This window comes from Gopherus evgoodei, chromosome 1 (assembly GCF_007399415.2).
Source record: "Gopherus evgoodei ecotype Sinaloan lineage chromosome 1, rGopEvg1_v1.p, whole genome shotgun sequence".
NCBI classification, from domain to species: Eukaryota; Metazoa; Chordata; order Testudines; family Testudinidae; genus Gopherus; species Gopherus evgoodei.
The window spans coordinates 149,967,329-149,982,066 of record NC_044322.1 but is presented as its reverse complement, the minus strand read 5'-3'; the positions used below and the strand labels follow the sequence as shown (position 1 = coordinate 149,982,066).

Genomic DNA, 14,738 nt, shown 5'->3' with positions numbered 1-14,738 from the left:
CCTAAATGAGAAATGAAATTAAAAGATATTTATCATCTCCAGTCAGTAGTGCTTTATGTTTTTTTGTTTGTTTTTTGTTTTTGTTTTTTAACTGACAGTTTTGAAAGCATTAATTGGCTTTTGAGGTTACCCATGTCACCAGGAATATGTTGGACTAAATGTTGGAACTAATGCTGAACAAAATACAAAAGCAGAAAGTAGCAAGAAAATTGATGGCCTCACTCTACAAACACTCACATGAATACTTCAGTTGTGTAATTGGAGTTCTTATGTAAAAACAAGTTTTCAGGATGGAGCCCAACTGCCATAGTGCAACTGCATCATGACCAATGAAAATATAATTATTACTTATTTGTGTTGTTATATTACCTAGACACTCAAGCCAAGATTAGAGTCCTGTTGTGCTAGTCATTATACAAGCACATAGAGAGAGCTCAAAGAACTTACAAGCTAAATAGAGAAGAAAGAGAAAGTGTGTCGGGGAAGACACACTGTTGGGTGAAGTGAATTTTGTTCAAGGTCATACAGCAGATAAATAGCAGAGCCAGGAATAGACTCCAAGTCTGTTGTCTTTCTTAATCCAGCACCTATCCCTAATAATATTCTTACTGTATTATTTTGATTGTGATGATCTCGCAACATATTGCTATTATGGTATAGATAATACCAATTGAATATACTTCTTCTTGGGGGATAAAGGAAGGTTTCACTGATGCTTAATACACTGACTATAACAAATGGGTAATTTTGCATCTGGCATCTGAAAGTATCAATCATTTAAAAAGCTACTTTTAACTCTACTTTTAAAGCAAGAATAATCAAGAAAGAATCAAGTGCTTATAGAGTTAAACAAAGAAAGCTTAGTCTGTTAATCATTTGATATTTTAATCTCATAATAAACTCTTGGAATACACTCATGAATTTATATTAAATTGTAAATAAGCACTCATACATCAATTTTTTTCCAAAATGGTGCATAAAGGAAAACAAAAGAAAAGTTTGCTTATTGTTGTTCATAAGTAGCCATTACTCATTTTTAAATTCAAAATTAAAGGCTGTGGTAATAAGATTAAATATGATGATTTATATAAGACAGTAGCAAAGTTTTTTGCCTGGATTTGATACATTTCTCAGTGACATTTTTGAAATGCAAGCCTTATTTATGAGGTTTTTTTAATACATCATTAGAAAAATATCTATGTAGGTGTATGGGTTGTGTATTAGATAAATTAGGTACTGTATAACAATCATTTGATCCTTTGGCCCTGCTTTGTGACCGAGAAATTATTTAAAAGTAGTAAAATAAATACCATGTAACTATTCTCAATTTAAGGTAATTGTATGTGGTTAGCCACTTGAATGTGAATGTTTTGCTTGCTGCTGTGTGAGTGCTTTCTGGCAGACCAGACTTGGTCAAACAGCATTAACATTTAATTTTTTAGAAAAGTGTTATATAATATCATTTACTAGAACATTTTTTGAAAATACGAGTGAGGACTTATTTTCTCTTTGTCTTCACTCACCATAAAATTATGACATTATTTTGATATTCATTTTAGTACAATATTGTTAAATGTTTATATTTATTGGCATCTTTAGATACTTTGACTAGCTGAACATGTTTTGTAACATATTAGCTGGAAACATAATGTGTGCTATTAGTTTAGCAATAGGGGGTAGAGCAGATGTCTCCTTTTGGTTTATGTTTCTAATAAAAATATTAACTTTGTGATTTAAATTGGCAATCTCTCTCTCTCTCTCTCTTTGTAGCCCTTCATTCCTTTGAAAGAATTGGAGCAGTTTAACTTTGATATACAAAAATTGCTTGAACCACTAGAGTCTGAAATTCAGCAAGGGGTGAATCTGAAAGAGGAAGACTTCAATAAAGATATGGTAAATTGGTTGTGATGGAAGTATGAATGAACTAGGAATGGAAGTGAATAAAAAAGCTGTGGCAGACATTAGAAACCTTTGCATTTGGATCTTTACACTGGACTTAGACAAATGCTAATTATACTGGTTTATTATGAACTCGGTGGGCTCAGTTTGGCATTTACTGTTCTGAGTAATACTTTAGTTTTAGTGACATTTGTTTATGGTTAGGTATTGTACAAAGAAACAATTCTGTATTAACTCATATGTTTATCAGTACCGTAGAGCAAACCTGCAAGGCAGGCTAGATTTTGTACTAATACCAGTGATATTTAATAATTATTAATGAGATGAAAAAGGGAGTGACAAGTGAAGTGGCAAAATTTTCAGAAAACATTTAATTGTCTGTAGTAGAAAAGAGTGTATTGTCACTTTGATGTAGAAAAGCTAGGCAATTGGACAATGTAATGACAGAAAAAATTCAGTGTAGACAAATTCAAGTTTTATGTTCATTGGAAGAAACAATATATGATTTTGATGTGCACCAATGAATTCCACATCCATCTGCTCATATTTATTGAAAATAACATTTGTAGTGCATTTAGCTCTTTAATGATTCACCAATACCATTTTCTAAAAATGGATTTTCTATTTTTATGCAGTGAATACCATTAGGACAGTAAGTGAAGGAGCTTCAACATTAAAAGGGTTTAAAACAATGGGGTGCTCTGCCACGACTACTATCCTGAGGAATACCCACTTTTAGGCTCTTGTCAGTAAGGTTGCCAACTGTATAACTGCACAAACCCAAACACTTTTGCCCTGCCCCGTCCCACTCCTTCACCGAGGCCCCGTTACCCCCCATCCCCACTACTTCTGTTGCCACCCACCCTCATTCACTTTCACTGGCTTGGGGCAGGGGGTTGGGCTGTGGGAGAAAGTGAGGGCTATGGGCTGAGGGGCGGGATCGAGGGGCTTGGAGTGTGGGAGGGGACTCCAAGGTGAGCCTGGGCAAGGAGGTGTAGAAAGGGCTGCCTGGTGCTGGCTTTGAGAAGGAATTTGGGTGTGAGGGGGCTCAGGGATGGGGCACGGGATTCGGGGTGTGGGCTCTGGCTGGGCAAAGCTTACCTCAGGCGGCTCCCAGAAGCAACCAGTCTGTCCGGCTCCTAGGCTCAGAGGTGGCCAGGCAGCTTTGTGTGCTGCCCTTGCCTGCAGGCACCATCCCTGCAGCTCCCATTGGTCGTGGTTCTCTGCCAATGGGAGCTGCGGTATCAGCGCTCAGCAGTGGGGGAGGCAGCACGGAGACCCCCTGGCAACCTCTGCACCTAGGAGCTGGACATGCTGGCCACTTCCGGGCACTGCATGGAGCCAAGGTAGGTGGAGAGCCTGCCTTAGCACTGCTGCACTGCCAACCATACTTTTAGGGGCCTAAAATCTCCCAGATGGTTTTCAAAAGCCACCGGCAGTTCATGGCCAATTCCAGAAGGCTCCCGGCCAATCCCGGAGGATTGGCAACCCTGCTTTTCTGTGCAATGCCATTCTTTGGCTGGCCAGTGATAATGGTCTTTCTGTATATGTCTGACCCTCTCTCCATGTATTGAGCAATCTGACTGTTCAGCAAGATCAAATGCCTATCACTTATGAGGAAGTGTGGAGCATTATATATTTTTAAACAGATGTTTCAAGTCAGTCATTTGATATTAATTCTGAAATCAGTGTTAACACAGCTGTTTATTTTTTTACAGACAACGATACTAACATTTTACAACAGCGTTCATTAGAGTCATCTGTTTGGAATGCATCAAGCTTACTGCCAGGGGCAGATCTTCAGTTGGCATAAATTGTCAAAGACCCATTGTGCCCCAAAGTCTTTTTAAAGAATATAGTTTAGTACATACATAAAGTAGATTTCAAATGATAAAATCCCCAAGTTTAGTGGCGCAAGGTTGATTTTACCTTTTCCATAGAAAATCTGAGGTATTTTCAAAGATTTCTTCCATAAAGAACTTTTTTTCATTTTTCAGTGTTGGTGTATTTGCCATGAATAGCGATTATTCAATTGTAGAAACATTCACCCTTGAATCAACTTCATCCTACTGAAGATTAAACAAAGAACTGCTGCTTGGGGTTCTTTTGTGGTGCTGTGCACTTTTTTTAAAGTCTGAATTTCAACAAAGGATTGTAAGAACACATCAGTTGGTATAACCCATGGTTTAGAAATTTACTTCTGTTTATTGTTTTAATAAAGAGAGGATTTTTTTAATGTGGGGAGAGTAATGTTTTTCAAAGCTTTTTGAACTAGTCATAACTTCTGGACATTGCATGAAATCTAATCTCAGACATCTGCAGGTTTTCAAGTCCTGCTTTAATTAGACCTTTCAGGAGCTTTACACATTTTTGGTACTGTAGTTAATAAAAAATGTTTCATCTCTAGTATAAAATTATAGGCACAGGTAACACCGACAGACCTCGCTTATCGGTGAGCGGGATCAAATGTGTGACCTCTGGAGCTAACTGACTGTTAGTTAAGGCTGTAAAGCAGACTCATTTAACTCTAAGTGGTGTCAGTGCCACTAGATGGGACACAGCACCACACCCAGAAGGTGTGTGGGTTACACACACACTAGATGATTATTTCCCCTGTGAATGTGTAGGATTTGTATGTATATGTGTCTCCTAAGGTTTATTGAATTACTAATTAGATTACAATACACATTATACCTGTTATTTTTTTTAATCAGAGTGAAGACAATGAGGGTACTGTAAAAGAATTACTGCAAAGGGGAGACACTCTACAGCAAAACATCACAGATGAGAGAAAACGAGAGGAAATAAAGATAAAGCAACAGCTGTTGCAGACTAAACATAATGCTCTCAAGGTATAAGAGCTAAATTTGTGAACACATTTCCTAAAATAACATCTTTTTTTGTTGCAGGGCAGTGTTCTCCTTGGATAAATGAAACAATTATTCTTTTGCTGCCTAATAATTTTAAACAGTTCAACTGTATGTGCATATTTGCTTCCACATTTCTGGTCAAATGTTTCCAATATCTTGACGGGTAACAAAAAAAGGTTATTTTAAACATCTCAGTTAAAAAGTAATGTCTTGTCCCTAGAACACTGTAACTTTACACTCAGGGGATTGTTGACAATTAGACTGGAAGGATTCAGTTGCCTAACAATATTTTTATAACTCAGCGTACATTGTAAATATTTCACCTACTGCACTTTAGTCCTCTGACCTTAGTTAGAATCATTTGTCATAAATAATGTTAATTTTGAGGGATTTTTCACTCATTCAATTTAACTTTTGTACTGAACAAAAACAGTAAATCTTGCTAGCACCGTATGCTTTAACTATCTGACAGTTACAGATGCTGTATGATTTTAGTGGCAATTCTAGAACATAGTATTTTGCATAACTATAATAAGATAATTGGACCCTTGTGACACTGTAGGAGTTCACTCAGACCAGTAAGAGGTTCTGTCACTACCTGCCATGTAATGTTGGCTGCCTCTGGGCTGTGTGGCTTTGGCTCAGAGCCCTGATGTCAGCAGCCTGCTTCCAGCAAGATGGTCTCACCCTGGCTTCCACCAACCGAGTTGCTTCTTGCGAGGTGACTCCAATAACCCTTCCAGACCTTAGTTTCCCCAAACTATCTCCCCTGCAGTGGCTAGTCCCTCTTAGTGGACACTCAGAGGTAACAGCAAATTCGGTGCCTCAAAAGAGCCACTACATAGAACAGCTTGTTAGCTCAGCTGGGTTATACATGGCACCTTAACAAACAGTGTTAGTAAAACTAACAACTTAATTAGCAAAGAACAGAGATTTAAGTGATTTTGAGCAAGAGTGAAAGAGGCATGCCAGAGTTGCAAAAAACAAAAGTAACATACTTTCTAATGTCTTAAACTTAATTCTAGCTAGACCTAGCTTTGCTTATGGTAGTTTCTTACTCACACCAAGCTAGCAGCATTCGCCAGCCTGTTTTAGCAGGTCCCATCTTTCATAGATACAAAGCGCTAGCTGTTTTGTTCTCTCAGGTGATGGATACCCCAAAGTCTTTCAGCTGGTTCTTATGGTCCCAAAGTTTATCTTTGTCTTCAAAGCCAGGAAGCTCTCCTGAGGGCTCAGCTTTCTGTGTCCAGTCCACTAGGGAGCTGATGCCATGTTTGTGTAAGAGGGGGAAAAGTCCTGCTGTTGTGGGGAATTTTCCTGGCTTATACAGTACTCTGGTAAAATGGGCTAGCGAAAGGATCTGAATCCTTGCTCCTCGAGGATTGTGTGGCGGAGTCTTTGTAACCCCAACAAGGCTGGGCCCAGGATTCCTGGGGGGCTCAACCCCCAACCTTTTTATGGTCACTTAAGGCAATGGCTAGGGTGTCCTCACTCCGGAGTGCTCTCATTGCACTGGACAGCTCCCTGACCCACTGATCATTACATATAGTTCAAAGCAAATACAATTTATTAAACAACAATGAATTTTAAAAAAATGAGGAAAAAATGGGAAAGATTAAAGGAAAGCATAGAACCCCGCTCTGTGGCACGGGGACATCACAACCAGCGTCTCTGCAATATAAGAGATGTTCAGTCTGTTCATCACAAGTCCCAGGCCTCCTGCCCAGGCCCTGGCTCTGCTGCAGGGATGCTGCAGGTCGGACACGTGCTCTGGCAGTGGCCACAAACCTCCAGGCTTTAGGTGGCAGGACCCTTCTTTCTAGTGTTGCCTCCACCCCGTCAGGGTTACAATTCCCCTCCAAGTCTGGCCAGCAAGGCCTCTTGGGTGGGGGCATCTCCCTGTACTGGGCCCGCTAACCAGGGTCCCCCTCGCTTTCTCCAGCTGCTCACTGCCCCCAGCTCCGGACTGCCCCAGCCCCACTCTGCCTCAGCACTTCTGATGCTCTGCCTCCATCTCCCTGGGCTGCTTCTCTGGCCCCTCCGCCCCTCCTTCCCCCCCTCCCCAACAGGTCTGTTCTGTACGCTGCTTCTGTGACTCTGCTCCCAGCACTCACCTGCTTCCTGGGTTGCTTTTCTGTCCCCTCTGGCTGGCACAGCTCTGTTCCACAGCTCAGCTCGGGCTCCTGCTTTCTCCTTAACTCGGTCCCACTCTGACCCAGGCAATTCCAGAAGAGGAGACCCCCCCCCCGGCCTCCTGACTCCCTCATTAGCCTGCCCACCCTGTCAATCAGGCTGTCCTGGAGCATTGGCATCTCTCCATTGTTCCTGGGGACTGTCAGTCTCATGGTCCTGATTTCCCAAGGACCCTTCCCTTTTCTCTTGGTACTGGGAGCTAGCCAAACAAAACACCCCCCTTGAATTTTAGTAAGGGGACATTTGTTTTGCAGTCTCCTGTGTTTTACACTAAGAATGATCTTCCTGCCATCGCCAGTGCAAATGAATAGCCCATTCTCCTTGTCTCCTTCACACCTGGCTCAACTGACAATTGAGTCAAAATGGTGTTTGCCTTTCTCCTTTTTTGCCTGGTAGGGGGAGGAACAGTTTTGCTTTCTTGGCCTGATTGCAGACTTGGAAACGTAATATCAGAAAGTATCCATAATTTTGCATACAGTGTTGTTACATATATTTTACAATGACAAGTGTGATGGTAGTTTTTGCCTGATATTTTACAAGACACATTTTAAATGAATATTGTGACAACAGTGTGTGAGTTTTATTTACCTGATGAGGCCAGCTGAGATTTACTGTTACACACCAGGGAGTGCCTTGCTATCTGGCACTGAGATGCTAATAGGGTCACAGGCCTCACTGAATCTGACAACTAAGGTGCTGAATTTCAGAGCACCACAGCTCAACCAAATGCTCTTTTGATCAGCACTGGGCATGCAGCCACCCAGTAACTGTGCCTGTAAACAATCTAGTAGCAAAGCCTAATTGCTCAAGATGGCAAGCTTAATAGGCAGTAAGCACCTAGATCCCTGGAGAAGAATTTAAAAAGACTGGCAATGCATTCAAGGAACCATACAGCATGAAGGACACCCACTTTTGGGCTGTAGGAAGAGTTGTTTTGTATCGGAAAGGCATTCATGATTAACCACCCCATCTTCTAGTGCCTAACTTAGAAACCATCAATACAGGTTCCTTTTCTTCATTGCTATTGCTTGAGTTGGCAAATCACAATGCCATATTGTGCATCAATATTTTTTTGTTACCTATAGTAATTTAAAATAAAAGCTGTAACAGCTTTTTCAGTGTTTCAGTGAGATGCCGTGGAAGGACCAGGTGACATTGGGAACTAAGTTACTGAATCATGATGACCCGTAGAAGAAAGGACCAGATCCCACAAACAACATGTGTAGATTCTTCCCAAGAGCTATTTATTTATTTTAAAGTTTTATCAGGGGTCAGCCAGGGATTGAAGAAAAAAATATTTTGTTGAATATTAATTCTTAAAAGATATGTGATCATGTAAGCCCTCATGATTCAGGATGTAAGACAACCGTTACCTAACTGGGGGTTAGAAATTAGAAACTTTCCCCAAGTTCAGATCATCCAGTCACTGCCTGCTCTATGGTTCTTGAGCCTTCCTCTGAAGCATCTCCTAGTCAATATAGGAGACAGGTTACTGGACACAATGCACCACTGGATGGTTCCAGTATGGCATTTCCTAAGTTCTTATCACCGAGAGAGTATTTGAATCCAAATGATCAAAATTGTGAGTTATTTTCCCCTCCCCCCTCTCTCGATAGTCTTCACTAAGCTCTCTTTGGGTTTGGGGGTTTGACATGCTTACACTTTATTATTATTTATTAACAAAATAGCATCCTTGCTTTCCAGGTGGATTTTCTCATTTTTTCACAGCTTTTTATGAGGTCACTAAAAGGATGCCTGAAGACCTGATGGTGTTCTATATATTTTAGTGAAAACTTGAAGTTCATTAGGTTTTCCTTTGAGGAAACCAAACCACGTGCATGTAATTTATAATTTGTACTGAGGTGAAATAAGTGAACAATTTGCAGAGCTGTAATGTATTGCCCTTAATTATGATAAAGCAGCATTCAGTTCCATGCTATTGACCAGATTATTACAGGCTGTGTTTACAAGGATTGGCGTGATTGATTTTCTTTTTGATGACTCAGTAAAGGCATTCAGCCTTGACAGATAAAACTCAATGGAATATCGTGCAGTTTAAGAAAATTCACAGAGTATTATTTCATATAAAATGTATAGGAAATAAAATAACATTTTTGTTTTTTGCTAATGTAAAAAAACCATTTATGAAGTAACAATAATAATACAGATAGTGTTCACGGAACTCCACATTCTGTCCTTTTGTAACATTAAAGTAAAACAAAAATCTGAATCTTTATTGCATCATTAAATACCCTTTGCAATATTGTATGCTCAAGTTAGAATTATGCAATACCTTAAACTTAATGTATTCATGTGTGAGCATAGACTGTTAGACCCATCAAAGTCATAAACATGAGGCAGAATTTTCATGTGTAAATTGTTCTTTACTTATAAAAAAGCCCTATTTGTATAAAATAAATCTCTTCACTGAAATGCTTTTCTTTGGAGAGGCTTTTCATATTTCAGACTTGAGTTTGGTAAGATGTCACGAAGTGGGAAGCTCACCTATGACTAGATTTAAATTGGGTTAAATTTCCAGCTGTCTAGTGAGTATTTCAGTCGTAACTTCTCTGAATATTGGTGAATTTCCTCAAGAAATCATTGAGCATGTAAACATGTCTGAGTTATAAAGCCTCCCTCAATAGTAAAAGTTGCCTATTATAGATTCAGGAAAATACACTGGCTCTGTTCAGTTAATCTTATCAGAATTTAATTTAAAAACTGAGCTAATGTCCTTAGGTACTTTTCATTTATTTTCTACAGTATACGCACATGCCAGCATGTATATTGTAAATCTTTTATTGATATTCTAATAATGTCTGCACTGTGAACAGGATTTGAGGTCTCAAAGAAGAAAAAAGGCCTTAGAGATTTCTCATCAGTGGTATCAGTACAAGAGGCAGGCTGATGACCTATTGAAATGGTTGGATGACATTGAGAAAAAGTTAGCCAGTCTACCAGACACCAAAGATGAACAGAAGCTAAAGGTAATGTTGTTTTGGGATGACAGTGGTAGATTTTTGACACATTCTTTTATTCATTTAAAAGACAGCAAATACAACCTATCTCTATATTACATACACACACACACACACAAATTCAGCAGTACTTTATTTTCTTGTTTTATAACACACATATTGACAGTGTAATCAAACTGACGCATTTCTTTTGTTGTGGATATTGTTTCTTGTATTCTTGTAAATGTTATACTGAATGTCATGCAAGTGGTATAAAACACACTAAATAAAATCTATTAATAATGGACAGTGTGCACTGCGTTAAGAAATATCAATGTTTTCTAGTAAAAATTGTAACTGACTTTATGTATCTTTGTTCCAGATGAACAAATGACTTACCGGTATATGGATGACCTCTTTCTCATATTAGCACATTCATTTTCATCAAAACATTCATATGTCACTGTTAAAATTCCATAGATTTATTCGCATATTGTCAAAAGATTTTTCTGGTTTATTTTGCATCGTCTTTCTTTGCTTCATTCTCTGAGTTTCCTACAAAGTTAAAAAGATGTAAACTAATATATTTGCACACCCCCTAAACAGCTGTGTGTACTTAATATGTTAACCCCAATAGATAAGAGTGATCTCTCCAATTGCCCATCACAGTGCTAGGGAAAAGTAGAAAAAATACATTGTTGGCCTATGTTCATAGCTTTCAGTGTACACTAATTAGTAGTATCTCAAAAGACAGCCAGCCGGAAGATTCTTGAATCTTAGTTTTGTTTTATTTGTTTAAATGTAAAATAAGACTTGGCTGTACATTTCTGATTGTAACAATAAAGTGGAAAATCTTTGAAATGAAAGTTCTGACAGAAGTATTTTGCTAATTCTTAATTGATTAACCTAGTTAGCTAATTGCTCTGGGCCATGTATTGGTTTTGCTCACTAGGAAATTGATGGAGAATTGGAGAAGAAGAAGGAAGATCTGCATGCGGTGCACAGGCAAGCTGATCGCTTGTCTAAGAATGGGGCTGCAAAAGCAGTGGAGCCAACCCTGATACAGCTCAGCAAGCGCTGGCGAGATATTGAGAGCAAATTTGCTCAGTTTCGAAGACTCAACTATGCACAAATTGTGAGTTGTTACTGGCAAACCTATATGTTTGCAACTACTACTGCTAACAGAATCCTACTAACAATAAGAATTTTAGGTGCAATGTCAACTCTTCTAATTAAAAAAAAATCTGTCAGCAAATGAGAGAAACATTATTTTCCAATATGAAAGAGCTTGTGTTTCCTTTTGCTCTAAAAATACTCTTAAATTAAAATTGACCAAAGACAGAAAACTTAGCAATGAAAAGCATGTTGATTTTTGTTGCTTCATTCTTTTTCCATAACATTACCAGTTTAAACCTGTCAGATTACCATGCATTTATTTTATTCAGTAAACATGTAATTCAGAAACAAAATGCATTACTTTCAAACTACCATCCCATGCAAACTTTAATTCTGATTTTTATTTATTCATAGCGTATAATAGACACACTTAGGAAGAGATTGCAGAATTTCTTCGTGTACTACTTGTGCGTGGCCTTTCTTCAAACACTTCAAATATCAGAGGAATTTTTACTCAGAAATTGTATTCTGTTAATTGAGAGGGTAAAAGCATCAGTTTATTAACGATCTTTTTTCTTTGTAATGGTTATGAACAATTTAATCATATGTAAGGTACAATGATTACTTCAAGACATGGATAATAAAGGGTTGGGGAGGAGAAAGTTGTCACTGTTTCAGGTACCTAATCAGAACAGATACCATATAACATATTCATTTCATCGAAGTTCAGCTTGTACAATATACAAAAATTTTCCTTATGGTTGTCAGTATTTCTCATCAGATCTTTACCATGGGTTCTCCCTTCTAGCTCTACTTCTGTGCTCAGTTCTTTCTGGCCTTTTGATTTTAGATTAATATGGGGGAAAAATTCTCATGAAAATAATCGATACCAAAGAAGTTGTTCACATGACATTCTGTTACAGAATTTATAGCAGCAAATAGGCATTTCCACAAAAATACTTACTTTGAAATTGTGCGTTACTGCATGTTGATTACAGATGGGTCATATCCATAGGATAATAGAAAAATGCATATCTGATTAAAATATGCTTTATTTTACAAATATTGGGCAAGATAAAGAAAAGTCTTTGTCCAACAAATAAGTGATGAGGCAAAAGCTTTTGTTGCAAAAAGCCTTTTCTTCACTGCACTAAGTTTCTCAAAGTATAGGCTTATCTTTTTGATTAAAATTATGAGGAGAGAATAGCCTTGGGGATACATGTGTAATTGACAGAAATAATGAAAGAAATATTGAAGTTCGTTTACACAGTAAGTCGTGTTCCAGCTGATTACTCTATTAAGCTTTTTATGTTTAATATTAAACGTAATGATTGTGATCAATCAAATATAATTAAAATTTGACAATAAGCTAGTGCAAGATGCAATGTATCTTGTAAACTGGTCTCTCTTTCTAATGAATGTGTTCCTTTAATAAGAAAATGGATTGTAAGGATATACATGTTATCTATCTATCTATCTATCTACTCTGCTTACATTGTGCTGTTTGTGTAACCTACCATGCACGTTATTGCAGGATTGTATTTACTTTTTAAACTGTATTAACAAAATAATAAAAGTGATATTTTTCTGCGACAAAATATGGAGAAGTAGTTAAACAAGGAAATAAGGTATAATTATTTAAATTAGTCAATACAATTTTTTTATTGACTTCTTTGGTCTTTTTAAACCTACCAATCATTATAACCTAATTTTAAAATAGTTAAATATTTTTAAATAAGGTTGGATTTAAAAATGCTGCTTATTATATGCAAGAATCCATCCACTAACATGTGTACATGAAATGAATTCTGCAGTTATTCAACGGAATTTCATGTGTATATTGTAACTTTTCTTAAGCTTTCTTCTCTTCATAATGATGAATGATGACTTGCGTTGAGAATGGTAATGACAGCACCAATGTAAAATATGACTAGACTTTTACAGTAGGTATTGAAGTTTATGAGAGGCAACATGTTTTAGGTTTAAATATGGGACTAGACAAAAAGGAAGTCCTTGTTTACTGCTCACAGCTCTGGCTTTAACTCTGACTCATTTTGTGAGCTTTGGCAACTCATTTAACCTCTCATTGACTCAACTTACCTTTTTAAAAATTAGGATATTTACCTACCTCACAGGGGTGCTGTGAGGATAATTAGTGTTTGTGAAACACTTTAAAAATGCAAGCTAATCATATAAGTGGTGCACTCAAGCTATTCATTAAAATGCAAACTGACTTCAACTAAAAAGTAATTCCTCAGAGACTTTCCATATTACCTCCAAATGCAAATCACCAAATAAAGCCAACAGTGAAACACAAATAAATAATGGGAAAGTATTAAAAAAGAAAATGTAGCCTGTTAAGAGATCCTCCTTTCCTTATTGAGATCCAAGTGACATCAGCTCTGTGCCATAAAGAGCCAACTAACTGAAAGTGATCTATCACAAAGCCATAAGGGCTCACTAAGTTGAGTAAATTCTTCAGATAGTAGTGGATTAGCCACAGGCTCAATGGGGCCACCCTGTGCCCAGGGACACCAGCCAGTTGGAGGGCCCTGGAAAAATGCGTGTTCCCATACCAAACTCCAGTTCCTGGCAGGAGCACCAGGCAGAGGGAGTGGGGCAAGCCCCCCCTGTTCCCTGGCAGGAGCACCGAACGGGGTGGCAGATTGGGGCAAACCCCCGCGCCCTGACCCCACTCCCCAGTGGGACTGCAAGCGAAAGGGGTGGGGAGGAGCCCCCACTTGTCCAGGCCCAGAGCCCCATGCAACTGTAATCCGCCTCTGGCTTCAGAGACAGTCTTTGAACTTCAGTATGATCACAGTGAATATATGTTGTATGGTCAAATTCTGCATAGACAGCCGAAGTTGTGATTGAGATTGCTGGAACTTCATTAATTCAAAATAATGATAACAAGAAACTTCATAGAATGTTTTGTCAATGTGCTGCACAGAATTATGATATATTAGTATGAAATCAGAATAATTTTGCTCCCCGGATTTCACTTGACCCCATTTTTTGTGCAGGAAGGCCTACCAAAAGAATACAAACAGTATTATTTAAGTATTGATTCTCTTTAGAATAAGTAGTAGAGATGTGATTATTTATCAGAGATGTTACTGCTAAAATATTATCCAGTCTGAAGCTACCAATGTTCTATATCTCTGAGAATTCTCTCACTATTTTATAGAGCAATATGTGGTGTGGTTAGGTCTGGAAGGATTAGATTTTACCAAACACTCACAAACCAATCAAAATCTTCCATTGAAAATCAAAATGTACATATAGGCAAAGTGAGAAAAATGCTGTTTTTGAGAACTTATAAGAGATTCATTTAAGGATATTTACTTTGTACATTTTGACATGCGATGTCGATATTTATGTTTTAAGTCACAAAGCATTTTATATCTCGTCAATGCTTTAACCCCATAATTTTGGGCAACTGTGAAAATGTAAATAAATTTAAAAAAATTGAAATGCTTAAAATGAATATTGATATTATTTGTTGAAATTACATAAAAATTTGAATTCTGCCAAGCCTAAATGTAGCTATAAGGTATAAAGTAAAGGAAAGGAGGAATACAACAATATAACCCCTCGTTAACAAAAAAAAGTTTCAAATAAATCCATTGAGTGTTTTTGGACTCCCAGTTTGACAATTTATATGGAAATAAATGTCCAGTACATTAAGCAGAATAATGTCTGA

The 14,738-nt window shown here is 37.9% G+C and overlaps 1 protein-coding gene across 10 annotated transcripts in view; it reads left to right on the top strand.

Moving 5' to 3' along the window:
• DMD (dystrophin) overlaps nucleotides 1–14,738 on the top strand; it is a 1,715,077-nt gene that overhangs the window by 620,382 nt on the left and 1,079,957 nt on the right. For all 10 annotated transcript variants that reach the window (XM_030575515.1, XM_030575505.1, XM_030575489.1 and 7 more), the window contains 4 exons: nucleotides 1,771–1,893; nucleotides 4,614–4,751; nucleotides 9,797–9,949; nucleotides 10,872–11,054. In XM_030575515.1, coding sequence (XP_030431375.1) covers nucleotides 1,771–1,893; nucleotides 4,614–4,751; nucleotides 9,797–9,949; nucleotides 10,872–11,054 — 597 coding nt within the window. The remainder of the gene's footprint in view (nucleotides 1–1,770; nucleotides 1,894–4,613; nucleotides 4,752–9,796; nucleotides 9,950–10,871; nucleotides 11,055–14,738) is intronic.